Source organism: Schistocerca americana, chromosome 1, assembly GCF_021461395.2.
Source record: "Schistocerca americana isolate TAMUIC-IGC-003095 chromosome 1, iqSchAmer2.1, whole genome shotgun sequence".
Lineage (NCBI taxonomy): Eukaryota > Metazoa > Arthropoda > Insecta > Orthoptera > Acrididae > Schistocerca > Schistocerca americana.
Window position 1 is genome coordinate 1,140,464,213 of NC_060119.1, and position 14,600 is coordinate 1,140,478,812.

Consider the following 14,600-nt stretch of genomic DNA (forward strand, 5'->3'; position numbering starts at 1 on the left):
CGGTATCGAGCTGGAATGGTATGACCTTGCCATGAAAGTCCAAATCTACAAAAAGTTTATTGTCCTGCTGACGACAAGAGCGACTGTCTCGTGCAATTTGAACTGATACAGGTACAGCATCACTTGCTAATTGACATGATTTCCGGCAACGTCGACGCACAGTTCTTGTGGGACGAACACAGTCACTGTTAGAGAAAGTGGCACTGGACGAAGTGGAATTAACGACATGAATGTCCATGGGCGAAGGTCCACGAGCCTGAGTGTCCTTGGTTCGATTCCGGCGCGAAGCAAAGGGCCTGGAATGGTTGTGATTGTCTGATCTGAGCTTTTTCTGGCAAACACTTTGAACATGTCTTTTCCTATTGCAGAAAAAGCAAATAGCTTGGTGTGATGGGCAATGTTCACGCGAATGTCTAGTTGCACACCGCGGGCATGATTTCACTGCATTTGTGTGCTGGCGCGGCACACCTGGTTTAGAGCGCGGCGGCAGCTGCGTCGAAGTGCGCGAGGGCAGGTTACCGGGCCGCGCAGCGCGTCCAGCGGGCCAGTTACACACGGCTGGCGAAGTTTCAAAAGATTCCTGAGCACAGTCAAGTGTGTCTTCCCTATCCAATATGTCTATCACTTGTTGAAGGGAGGGATTAACTAGTTTCAAAATTTGCTCCCGTATGCGAACATCAGAAACGTTCTGTGCAATTGCATCACGTACCATTGTATCTGAATAAGAAAGGCCATAGTCACAGTCAAAGGCACAGTCCCTAGTAAGTCCTTGCAATGTTGCTACCCACTCCCTATTAGTTTGACCGGCCGTACGTTTTGTACGAAAAAACGTATACCGTTTTGCAACCACATTAACTGTTTCTTTGAAATAGGCATCTAAAGTGGACAAAATTTCATCGTAGGACAGAGTTGCTACGTCGCGTCGGGGAAACAATTTCACTATCACACGGTAGGTGGACACACCTACACACGAAAGCAAAAACGGCTGCCGCTCATTACCTTGAATTCTGTAGGCGGCTAGATGAAAGCCAAACTGTCAGGACCATTCAGTCCAAGATTCTTGCGCTAGGATCATAGTGCTTAAAAGGCGGTGCAACTGCGAGTTGTGGCTGCGGTAGCGGTGAAGCGGCGGCTGCCGCATCGGTGTGAATGGCACGTTGACCCTGGACGAGCTGTCCAAGGGCATCCAATAACGCCTGCGTCTGCTGATTCTGCAAGCGATAAAATTCGGACAGTACATCTGGCGAAGCCATGACACAAGTAAATGTAAGCAATCAGAAAGAACACTTTTCCTTCGTCGCCAATCTGTTGTGGCGTAACAAGCTAGCTACGCCACACTGAGAAGGGAGCCGAAAGGCACGCGTACACACACGCCGACTGGCGTCAAGTCTGGAACAGGATACGTTATGACTGCTATCAAGAAATTGGAATATACTTAACTTTATTCTTTGTTGGTTTACAGCGTTCTTCTTGAGACATTTATACGATAACTCTCAAACTAGGTAAGGCTAATGGCGCCTTGCTAGGTCGTAGCCATGGACTTAGCAGAAGGCTATTCTAACTGTCTCTCGGCAAATGAGAGGAAGGCTTCGTCCGTATTGTCGCTAGCAATGTCGTCCGTACAACTGGGCTCGAGTGCTAGTCCGTATCTCGAGACCTGCCTTGTGGTGGCGCTCGGTCTGCGATCACACAGTGGCGACATGCGGGTCCGACATGTACTAAATGGACCGCGGCCGATTTAAGCTACCATCTAGCAAGTGTGGTGTCTGGCGGTGACACCACATAAACCTTGTAAAGTTCTCTGCAATGAAATGCACAAAGCCACCTCAGTAATCGTAGCTAGCAATGAAATAAGTATGCTGTGATAAAAATCATTGTTGACTCTATTATTGGAGGTGTAACTTTCATTTTTCACTCCTGGAATTAAAAAATGATTCATAAACAGCTCAATGCAGGTAATTGCAGGTATTTTTGGCAGTTGTTATGAGACATTCTCAATTTATGAGCATAGGCTTTGATGGCCAGAGACAGTGTCAATTCTTCTGTGCACGTGATGATGTCATGATGTGATAAAATGATCATTAGTTTGGCTTCTTTAGGGTGATTTAATTCTTAATTTCATTCATTTGTGCACATAATTGAAAATGAGAAGTTATTGTTTGGTTGAACAGTTAAATATTTCATATTTATAGGTGTCAGCATAGTCTAGAAGATAATTTCTTCATTTCAGCTTTGATTACCATTCTGATATCTCAGAAGTGTGATAAGCTAACACACAGTTTGTCAGCTGTGTTGCTGGAGGTTCACAATGCTAGTTGAATGAACTGTGAAACTAGGTAATGAGAGAGAAATGAACCACTGTCAAAATAGGAGAGACTGCTGTGTTTAAACGTGATAATGTATTGAATACTGCTGTAAAAGACTGGTGATGTCTTTGAGTTGTTAACTGCTGTATTTAATCGTCAGTGGAATTTCTAGTTTTCTCTTACAATATTTGATGTTCTAAAACACTTCCTCTTTTTGTAGTTATGTATAATTACAAAATATCATATCATTGTACATTTCCCAGTTCTTACCATATGTTAGTGTATGTTATTTTGTACTGTTATTGGAATCATTCAATTCTTTTGCTGTGTGAGAAAATTTATTGTGATGTCATAGGATGTTCAGGTCATGGGTAAGTCACATTCGCCACTGAATCCATTCTGAGAGATGCTAGTGCCGCTGCATCACGGAATGGCAGTTATGGAATTTGAGGCAAGTAAAAGTTGAAACAATGTGTAGATCTGTGTATCCAGATGGCATAATTGATAGGGATCTTTGTACCAAAGGCACCTGTGTGGTTTTGCATCTCTGTCCGCCTCATTCTAACGTGTCACAAGCAGTTGTGTGTCTGTGTATGTCCTGCCAGAAGAAAACTAATTGTATCACTCTCATTAACTGACATGAAAATAAAATAATAGACATTGAAACTGCTGAGTGAAGCAGTTGATACGATTAATTGGAAGTGTGTCCTTTTTCCACGTCACACCTGAGCATAATGATAATAGTTCAGCTGTTGTAAGTAGGCAGTATATGGTAGGATTGAACCTTCACATTTCACTTGGAAGGACGAATAAGGAAATAGGGTTGGTTCCTCATAAAACTTTCACTATACACAATTTGTAAAGTAGAATGTGCCTTAAAGCATAAGCACCAAGTGACTTCACTATTACAGGGTGTACATGATCCGGGAGAAACCCGGGAATTTTTTCATCCAGTAGAAAACCGGGAAAAACCCGGGAATTGTTGTGAATTCCGGGATTTTTTTCATTGTTTTAGTTTTCAGTTAAAGTTTTGTGATTTTGACTGGTAAGAACAAATACTCTAACAAAGGATACTACTGTATCCCGCTATTGCAGAAAAATACTGCAGCAACAAAACATGAACAAGAGGGGGAAAAACAACGAAAATAAAACAAGTTGAAAAGGAAATGCGCCGTATACAACAATAAAACACAGTGCTCATACAAGCGTCTGCCAACAGCAAAGTGTGTCAAAGCCTTTAGGAAGACTATGCAATGCTTCATAACAACAAATTGCCTCCAATGAGGGTGATGTGGTAACTGTTTAAATTAGATTTGTTTGAGCAGTTGTGGGCGGGCTCTTGCGCAGTTGAGTTTCGTATCAGTAGTACCTTCTTTCGCTTCTGGTTACGGAAGTATGGCTGGGCGCCACTACTTAATAGTGCACCAGTTCGGAAATATAGTAAATCTGGCGCTGATGCCCAGAGCAGTCTGAGTTGTGGTGGGGAGATGGGTCGCCTCCATGTGACCTGTGTTTACGTTCAGTGATTTTGTTGTTTCCTCATCATTTATTGTTCTCACATTAAATGATGACAAATGGATGACAGGAGTTATCAAATGAATTAAAATACATTCACATAATTACGGAAGGCTAAAATATGTTATTAGTTTTAGATTTTATTTCCACCTTCCTGACAGTCGAGCATTAATTGCCTTACAGAACAATGAAGTTATTTTTGTTGATTTGCTAAAGAGATTTGGCTTTCATTAATCTTTCCTGCTTTATTTGAAACAAAATGTTTAATTTCACACTGTTGCCTAGTTTCAACTGTTCGCTGCATTTCAAGTGCACTTATGTCATTATACCATAATAAAGAACCAAACATGATATAATACAGTACTGGTAGTCCTAGAAAATTTACGTACGAATCTGGACATACGAAGTGCATTTTAAGCCGAATTATGCATTTTAGTGTGTTCACGAAATTCCTATGCTCTTGAAGTATGCTCTTGAAGTATGCTCTCTTGTCTTGTTTCTTTTATGACACAGTGTAAGATCTTTTAATGATTTACACGTATGAACGTATGGGTTTCCTGCGTCATCGTAGCTACGCAAGCGCGTTGACGCCTATTATCTGGCGCTCTCTTCCAACTGCTGAAACGAACTTATTTCTAAGAGGTCGCAGGAAAATATTGTGAATGATGGTTTGAAAAGCGTTACATTCAAAACAAATTTCCTTTTACGCAAGATGAACTATGTGCAAGAATGTACTATGAATTTCTTAAATCACAAAGTGTTCGACTCTCATTTAAAAATCAACTCTTTGAGGACAACCATTTAGAAGAATTTCGAGCCCAGAAAATCAGACATTTACGTCATTATTAAAAATTTTATTGGCACATTTGTGTGATGTATCTTGAAATGTAACACGCGCAAAAAAAAAAAAAATTTATATGTGGAAGCTTAGCTTCTCTTCCAGCTTATTAATCTTAGACACCAATATTATATGTGAATGCTATGTATAGTAATTTAAACCATTTAACTTTTCTACTTTTCTTATTTGTGTGTTTGCGCTACTGAAGAGTGATCTTGCTATTGGGTGACTACATCATGTGTCCTGTCATCAGCTGGTGAGATCACGTGACATGAGCTACGATTGCCTTGCAAAAGCGCTTTGCAATCTCGATTTCAGTGCTTCGGAAAGTGACATGCGGTGTAGGGTGGAATTCAAATTTATACCTTCGTAATACGGAAATATGCAGCGTACTTGTTGCTGCACATGAAAGGCCTTTCAAAACGTTTTTTTCCCCCCTCAGTTTCGTTTTCTAAAGTGCTGGGAAATTGTACATCAGTATATAAAACCATAAACATTCAAAGAATTGATGAGTTTTACAGTGCCAAGGAAGAGTATACTGGCACTTAACATGGAAAAAGTGTATTTTTATCCGGGAGAAAGTGTATTTTTAACCGGGAAATCTGGGAATTTTTTTTTCCTTGTCCACATATACACCCTGTATTGCAATCAGTTAAAACTGCACAATGCCAGAGAAGGAAAGTTGCTACTCACCATATAGCAGAGATGCTGAGTCGCAATAGGCACAACAAAAAGATTCACACAATTGTAACTTTCGGCCATTAAGGCCTTTGTCAGCAGTAGACACACACACACACACACACACACACAAACGCAACTTGCACACACGTCTGCAGTCTCAGAGAGCTGAAACCACACTGCCACACTTCTTGTTGCGCCTGTTGCGACTCGGCATCTCCGCTATATGGTGCGTAGCAACTTTCCATTGTTTTAAATAAAAGTTGAACTTTTTATACAAGGACTGTTAGCTTATTTTATGTTGCAGTCCATCCCCTTTATGTAAGAATCTTGTTTATAGTATTACATATGTTCAGTCATGTTGCAGTTTCAGTAGTAAGCAAAGGTGAATTCACATTTGCACTTTGGAATTACTGATAAACTGATATTCTGTGTTACAGAGAGTGCCCTAACTGGAGAGCTAAAAATATGTCGCATTGATAAGAACTCCAGCAGTTGTTTAGGAGGAGAAGAAGTGTTTATTCTTGTTGAAAAAGTTGGGAAAAGTGAGTCGTGCTAACCATTTTAATGATTTACAAATATTTAATGTTATACTTTGAATGTAGACATAAATTTGATTGGCATTATCCATTTGTTTCCACAGAAAACATTAAAATAAAGTTCTTTGAACTTGATGAAGAAGATAATGAAATTTGGTGTGACTTTGGAAAGTTCTCAGAATTGGATGTGCATCACCAGTATGCAATCGTGTTTCGTACCCCACCATATAGGGATACAGAAATTACGGATAATGTTAATGTGTATTTGCAATTGTATCGTCCGACAGATGGCGATTGTAGTGAACCAATACAGTTCTCGTACAAGCCATCGGATAGAATAGGTGAGTTTTGTAGCATAGGGGAAAAAATTAATTGGGCCACCTAGATTAGATTAGATTAGATTAATACTAGTTCCATGGATCATGAATACGATATTTCGTAATGATGTGGAACGAGTCGAATTTTCCAATGCATGACATAATTAGGTTAATTTAACAACATACTTAAGTTAATATAACAACTTTATTTTTTTGTGTTTTTTTGTTTTTCTTTATTTTTTATTTTTATTTTTTTATTTTATTTTTTATTTTTTTGATATTTTTTTTCTTAATTTATATCTAAAAATTCCTCTATGTAGTAGAAGGAGTTGTCATTCAGAAATTCTTTTAATTTCTTCTTAAATACTTGTTGGTTATCTGTCAGACTTTTGATACTATTTGGTAAGTGACCAAAGACTTTAGTGCCAGTATAATTCACCCCTTTCTGTGCCAAAGTTAGATTTAATCTTGAATAGTGAAGATCGTCCTTTCTCCTAGTATTGTAGTTATGCACACTGCTATTACTTTTGAATTGGGTTTGGTTGTTAATAACAAATTTCATAAGAGAGTATATATACTGAGAAGCTACTGTGAATATCCCTAGATCCTTAAATAAATGTCTGCAGGAAGATCTTGGGTGGACTCCAGCTATTATTCTGATTACACGCTTTTGTGCAATAAATACTTTATTCCTCAGTGATGAATTACCCCAAAATATGATGCCATATGAAAGCAATGAGTGAAAATAGGGGAGAACTCTTGTCATATAAAGTTTCAGCTGAAGCTCTCAAGTGTCTCCCATTATTATTATTATTATTATTATTATAACAAAATATTTACACAGATAATGAGTGACTGATTTGTTATGTGGGCGCTAGTACATTAATTCTGATCCAGTTGCATGGAAAAGTTACCACAAATTATCCCAGCTGTGATAAAAGAAAAGTTGCTTTTATGGGGCAAATCATCAACTGTTTTTAATTTCTTCTGCCCACCCATCCTGTTGTCTCTCTCTCTCTCTCTCTCTCTCTCTCTCTCTCTCTCTCTCTCTCTCTCTCTGTGTGTGTGTGTGTGTGTGTGTGTGTGTGTGTGTGTGTGTGTGTTTGTTTGTTTGTTTCAAAACACACAGACCCAACAGAGTTACATTGTTACAGTGCTGTAGCACTCCCCTTTCAGTGGTGGCAGTGCTTTATTGTTACTTTATTCCTTGCTACATAATATTTAGAAAATTTTTACTGTGCCTTTTCTGCATCAAGGTAGATAAAAGCTGTGCATGTGCACATATGCAGTTGCAGGTGCTCATAAAAGAGAAAGTAGGGTTTGTTAATGAAAGCCAGAGCAGTAGAATAAATGAATAGGCTGTTCTCATTAAACAAACTATTTTGTAAATGTTCTTGTAAAGAAGTTTAGCTTTCATAGCGCTTTAGGTAGTGCTTAAGATAAAACAGTAGTTAAATCAATCGCGGATACAGGGGGTAGGGGTGGTAAACACAATGATTGGAAATAAAACGGTGAGATAATAAGTAACTAACATGTTGGTAAGCATTTCTTTATGTCAGGTGGATGTAAGTCATCGATAGTGATGGGTTTACATGGAATTGAACTTAATTGCCAATCAAAATTTGGGTCTGTTCATTGATTTTTACTGCCAAGTGACAGTCTATTCTTTCTCTGTGCTTTTACCATGCTCCGAAATTGCCTGTTTCTAAATGAAGATCTGTGATCTCTCACATAACTTTTTTTTTATCTTCTTTAGGCAGGAAAAGACAAAGGATGTCAGTAAATGACTCCTACAACAGACACATTTCACAGGAGAATGAACTGGCTCGGAATTTGTTGAACCTGGAAGTATCAGGCAACAATCCATCTTTTAGTGGTATAGCAACCACGTCAACTAGCCTGGATGCGTATTTGTGTGACCCTCGCAGCAATTCAGCCGAATTTCAAGAGTTCTTCGGTAGACTGTCAGGTAGTGATATTCTTCAAGGTGAGTTACATTTATTGGCATATCGCCTGTTGTAATAGAAAAAAATCATTTCTTCATTTTTTGTGAGGGAAGTATATTTAGCAATCTGTTTCTTACTTAAGTATTTGCAATGTTTACAGAATATCTCGGCGCGTTGCCCCAAGGACCGCAGAATCTGACAGTCAGGCAGGCCTACGGAGGAGACCTTGTTACGGATTCTGCAAGTAACAGGACCCAGCAGTCCACTGGTAAGAAATTCTGTGTTCATGTATTTCTTGTGTAAAGTTCTTGGCTTTGCTACATTATTAATTTTATGAAGAGAAATCAGAATACCATAATCCAGGATGTTTCAAAATGAACATATCGGTTTTAAGGCGTTGTAGCATTTATTACCGTATTTACTCGAATCTAAGCCGCACTTTTTTCCCGGTTTTTGTAATCCAAAAAACCGCCTGCGGCTTAGAATTGAGTGCAAAGCAAACAGAAGTTCTGAAAAATGTTGGTAGGTGCCGCCACAACTAACTTCTGCCGTCAAATATATGTAGCGCTACACAGGCATGCTTTGCAGGCACAAAGATAAATACTGGTGCCAAAACCTCTGTGTCAGTAAGTAAATGTAAAAAAAAAAAAAAATGGAAGACGAGCTTTTTCCTCCGCCCCGAGTTTCGACCACTGCATTTTCATTCATTATCCAACGAAGTAAATACAAAGTCCGTATTGTTCACCTTCGAATGTAGCAGCGTTTCAATGTACTACGAAAATCCGACTGGCAAGACTGTTTGGGATGTTTGTCAATATGGCCAACTCTACGTTCTGAATTTTTTCCTACCTGTTAGAAGAGATTGTTGCTAAAAGAAACTTTTACGAATTGTGAATCACTTGCAGTATTCTCTTAACCATAAGAATAATATGAATATAAACATTTTGTCATGTATTGTTTCGTGTTTGTTGCTATCTCATTTAAATCCTGTCTGCCTAATAAACTACGAAACTAGAGTGAGACAAAGGCAAACGCGGAAGAATATACATATCATGTCACGTTTATATTCGTATTATTCTTATGCCTAATAGTGATACAGTCGGAAATGAAGCACGGCAATTGCCTAGATTTTTAAATCTGAGATAACTCTAATTTCTGTGCAGAATGTAATGTACTAAAGAGGCGCCTGCAAAGATTTTCAAAGATCATTATCAAAGAAAGCAGCAGTGTAAATAACAACAAATAGCAGGGTAGCGCGCACAAAAAGCAAGCCATGCTGCGAGCGGTGACAGGCCGTAAACACTCATTATGAGAATGTGACAAACAATGCATGACACAGTACAGTAATGCATTTTCAGCTTAGAGTGATGTAAACACCTATAACAAAGAGAACGGCACTTATCAGATCAAAGAAAAATAAGCAATCAATTCAAACGAGACGGAGCACGTGAAAAAGGAAGGGTACCCGTATAAATACGGATGGAGCGCCTGACACATAGCAATGGCTACCTGGTAAAGCTTAACTGCTAAGCTTATGACTCGAACCAAACTACTGTAGCTGTATCATCATTCATTCGACCTAAATTGTGTCTCATATTATAATGGATCAACTTTGTTTCGATTTGGAGGTGTGGCCTTAAGCTTTTCTCTCCTCTTGAATTTCGAGTCTCAAATTTCAAGTGCGGCTTAGATTCGGGAAAAATTTTTTTCCTTGATTACACCAAATGAAAGAGCAACTCAGTTTTGTTTGTCTACCTGTGTGCAATGGGAAGAGTACGGAATGACGAAGAGTGACTGAAAAATGTGTTGAACGAGTGCGAGTCTTTTACGTTTCGTCCCTTAGCCCCAAGAAATATCCCCACGGAAAGTTTATGGGCCTTTCTATTTCAGTGAATCAACTGTAACTCATTTTTCTTATCTTGATGTGCTACAGCTATGGCCCGTGCCTCAATGGGAAGAAGCTGAATTACACATCTTTATTTGGGAGCAAGATGGTGCGCCGCCTTGCGACTGGTTAAACGACATTGTACCCAACCTGTGGATTGGGAGCAACGGGCTGGTTGACACTGCATTTTATGCATGACCTCCACGTTCACATACAATCTTACGCGATCATGTGTGTGTGCACCACCGATACCAGCTGATCTATCGGACTTTAGAAACAGTGTTATTGCAACAGTTACTCCTGACACATTGTTTTGGAGCAACTCGCCTATCGACTCGATGTGTGATCGGTGTTCACACTGAATAATTGTAAGAAAAACTGTTTGTGTTTCTCTTTCATTTGGTGTATTATTTATAATTGTAGGTGTATGTAATATGTGCTACAAAGCCTTAAAACGTGTATATTCATTTTGAAACACCCTGTATATGCGGAGTGGGGGAAAGAGGTGGCATTGCTTTCTGAACAGCTAAAGGGCAGTCTTTGTATTAAATCAAGGATGACTGCCCAGGAAGGGAAATGTTTTGTATGTTTCCAAAATATCTAAGGACTGATTGTGGGTCAATATATAGACTGTATATTGATGGTGTAGTGTTTTCTTGTATGAATTGTGTTGTCTGAGACTGTATTAGTTATTTGATGTCAGTGTTGTGTGCATGTTACCTACATCTGTATCTGCATCAACATCGATACTCGACAATCCACTGTATGGTGCATGGCAGAGGGTACTCTGTACAACTAAAAAGCATTTCCTCTCCTGTTCCACTAGCAAATAGAGTGACTGTCTATATGCCTCCATGTGACCCCTAATTTTTCATATCTTTGTGGTCCGTATGCACATTGGATGTTGGAGGCAGTAGAATCGTTCTGCAGTCAGCTTCAAATGCCGGTTCTCTTAAATTTTCTCAGTAGTGTTCCTCGAAAAGAATGTCGCCCTCCCTCCAGGGATTCCCATGTCATATTCTGAAGCATGTCTGTAACACTAATGTGTTGTTCAAACCTACCAGTAACAAATGTAGCAGCCCACTTCTGAATTGCTTCAGTGTCTTTCTTTAATCCAACCTGGTACAGACACTAAACACTCCAGCAGTATTCAAGAATAGGTCACACTAGCATCCTATATGCAGTCTTGTTTACAGATGAACCACATTTACCTAAAATTCTCCCAGTAAACGGAAGTTGATAAGTTTGCTTCCCTACCACAGTCCTCACATGCTCGTTCCACTTCAAATCGCTTACCAGCGTTTTGCCCAGATATTTAAACAATGTGACTGTGTCAGGCAGGACACTACTAATACTGTATCTGAACACTGCTCAGTTATGGTAAATGTAATACAGTGGAAATTCACTGAAACAATTATTGTGAGAATCACGTTTTGTACGTATTTTCAGTTTCTGTCTTCTTGCATTTGCTTTGTTTCTTGTGCTATCTGTTTTGATCACTTATGCTTCATTACTGTGCAGCGATTGTCCTTAGTGCATCTACCTTTATATTTTCAAGAATGAATTTTCTTTAATTTATGTGATTATTCTGCTGTTGATATAGTTATTTTGAGGCATTGTTGGGTTTGGGTGATTATACAGTGACTAGATGTTGATTACATTTTTTATTATTTCAGGCAAAACACCTGTTGGTCCTTCAAAATTTTACCATACAACAGACTCGGTAAATGTAAAGGACTGTCCAGTAAGTACTAAAATTAATCACACATATAAAGATATACATGTAGACAGGTGCATATAAAAGAAACTGAAAGTCCTACAAATCATGCCTTTACTTCCTAGAGTAGCATAAATACAAGTGGCTAGTGACCCATTTTCCAACCACAGTGTCCAGTTTCGTAGTATCTCAGAATTTCTTCATAAATGTCGCATGATCTAAACATACATTGTATCTTTCCAATTGTGTGTACCCATTGACACCTTCTTCCACAACTGGCAATGATTTTTTATGTGGAATACACAAAGTTACACCATGGTTTGGAGAACACATTAAACATAAGTCTCCTTACAATTGGCTGTAAAACTTGGTCCTAAAGCAAGACAAAGCCCAAGTGCATGGTAATTCCAAAGTACCGTACCTAGTAAAACACAGTAGTGTTTAACAAACATTTATGTAATGGGCAACTTTATTTTGTGGACAGTAAATGTTCTGCTGGATATTACGTGCAGTGTAAACATATTGATTATCCTGTTGTCTCATTACTTAAAACAAAAGATTAGTATACATATATGTTCTTTGCATTTTATGAATACATGATTTAATTAATGATTTACATTGTGTTGAAAAAATTAATATTTTCCCATGGCATTTGATAACCCTGTGTTTCCAAAGTATGCACTGAGATAAATGCATTGCATTGGAAACTCTTAAATGATAAAATGCATCTTACGTAAGTTTTGCATCAACTGTGCCGTGTAGATCTGCTCATAAACAACTAAATCAGTGCTTACTCTGACAAGCTTATGGAATCCTGAAAGCATTGACTTCCCGGGTCAGACGTGACCCTCAGTCTGCTTGTGATGAAACTCACATCATTCCAGTGAGATATTTCAGCAATGTAGTTCATCAACTTGGACAACATTAAATGTAGTTACGTAGTGACTGCACATGAGGAGCAATGGGTACGGAAGTAGAAGACATCCTATCTTCACCCCACACCACCGAAAAATACACACCTATCAAGCACATGCTTGTCGCAGTCTGAAGTCGAACAATTTGATCGGTTGCTCTGCACTGAAGAACTCCGCAACTACAGACGATCCGAGCTACCCCTTCATCTTAGCATGCTGGCAGGAAACACAGTTAGCTAGTGCCAAAACATTACCTTAGTCTGATTATATGGGGACACAAGACGCAGCTAATCTTCCATCACCACAGCCTGTGCCTCCAACTAAACGCCCACTCGCCACTCATTCTGGGTGTTACGCATGCTTCAGCCCACATACTGTTGACACTTTGGGAGGAAGCATGTGCTAAACGAGATGTTCCTGAACTTGTGTGTATTTGATGAATTGCAGTGGATGTGATGAGTATTACATAGGTTAGACAGTATTTTCATTTGAAACACATTTTAAAGAGCATACATATTCCGAGAATAAAAAGCCTTTGGTACACACATTGCTGAATATAAGCATTGCACAACAAGTTAACTTAGACTGAGGTTTTTTAATGCTTTTGAGGATCTACTTTAGTGATATGATATTTTAATGTTGGGTCAATCCATACCAAGTGGTCCAGCACTGGTTGCTTGACCATCTCAAAAATTATACTTCCTGGGTGAATTTCCCAATTTTTAGTAGCCACAAATTTTTTTTTTTGAAATGGCATCCATATTTGTTCCAGGCTGCATGCGTTTTTTCGTATTTACAAGCATCTACATTTTTTACAATTATTCAGTAGTGGATTGTCCTAAGCCTTTCAGATAAAATGTATTTAGTTCAACACTCTCTGGGCTACAAATTAACATCATTATTACTTAGCTGAATGTATTCTTTAGTATATTTTTCATAGTTCAAAGTTATCAGCCACAAATTAAAAATCAATTTTTGAATAGTAGTTTTCCAAAGAAAGGTTAATTTCTCAGCTTTCTTTTCTGCTGTTACACTCTATGGTGTACTTCCTTTTTGTAGAGTATCAATGGTGAGCAGCATACACTTAAATAATACACTGTTTTAAAAAATGGAGATTTTTAATTTTTCCATTTTGTGGCCTGCAATATCTTTGTTACGTTGTTGTTGTTGTGGTGGTCTTAAGTCCTGAGTCTGGTTTGATGCAGCTCTCCATGCTACTCTATCCTGTGAAAGCTTCTTCATCTCCCAGTACCTACTGCAGCCTACATCCTTCTGAATCTGCTTAGTGTATTCATCTCTTGGTCTCCCTCTACGATTTTTACCTTCCACGCTGCCCTCCAATACTAAATTGGTGATCCCTCGATGTCTCAGAACATATCCTACCAACCGATCCCTTCTTCTAGTAAAGTTGTGCCACAAGCTCCTCTTCTCCCCAATTCTATTCAATACCTCCTCATTAGTTATGTGATCTACCCATCGAATCTTCACCGTTCTTCTGTAGCACCACATTTCGAAAGCTTCTATTCTCTTCTTGTCTAAACTATTTATCGTCCACGTTTAACTTCCATACATGGCTACACTCCATACAAATACTTTCAGAAACGACTTCCTGACATTTAAATCTATACTCGGACGTTAACAAATTTCTCTTCTTCAGAAACGCTTTCCTTGCCATTGCCAGTCTACATTTTATATCCTCTCTACTTCTACCTTCATCAGTTATTTTGCTCCCCAAATAGCAGAACTCCTTTACTACTTTAAGTGTCTCATTTCCTAATCTAATTCCCTCAGCATCACTCAACTTAATTCGACTACATTCCATTATCCTTGTTTTGCTTTTGTTGATGTTCATCTTATACCCTCCTTTCAAGACACTGTCCATTCCGTTCAAACGCTCTTTCAAGTCCTTTGCTGTCTCTGACAGAATTACTGCTTGCTCAATATA

General features: G+C 38.8%; 1 protein-coding gene across 1 annotated transcript in view; it reads left to right on the forward strand.

Annotated features, from left to right (window-relative positions):
• The window catches only part of LOC124597229 (nuclear factor NF-kappa-B p110 subunit), a 100,860-nt gene that overhangs the window by 46,407 nt on the left and 39,853 nt on the right, over positions 1-14,600 (forward strand). Inside the window, exons 7-11 of the mRNA XM_047135925.1 lie at positions 5,778-5,882; positions 5,981-6,217; positions 7,950-8,180; positions 8,300-8,407; positions 11,701-11,768. Coding sequence (XP_046991881.1) covers positions 5,778-5,882; positions 5,981-6,217; positions 7,950-8,180; positions 8,300-8,407; positions 11,701-11,768 — 749 coding nt within the window. The remainder of the gene's footprint in view (positions 1-5,777; positions 5,883-5,980; positions 6,218-7,949; positions 8,181-8,299; positions 8,408-11,700; positions 11,769-14,600) is intronic.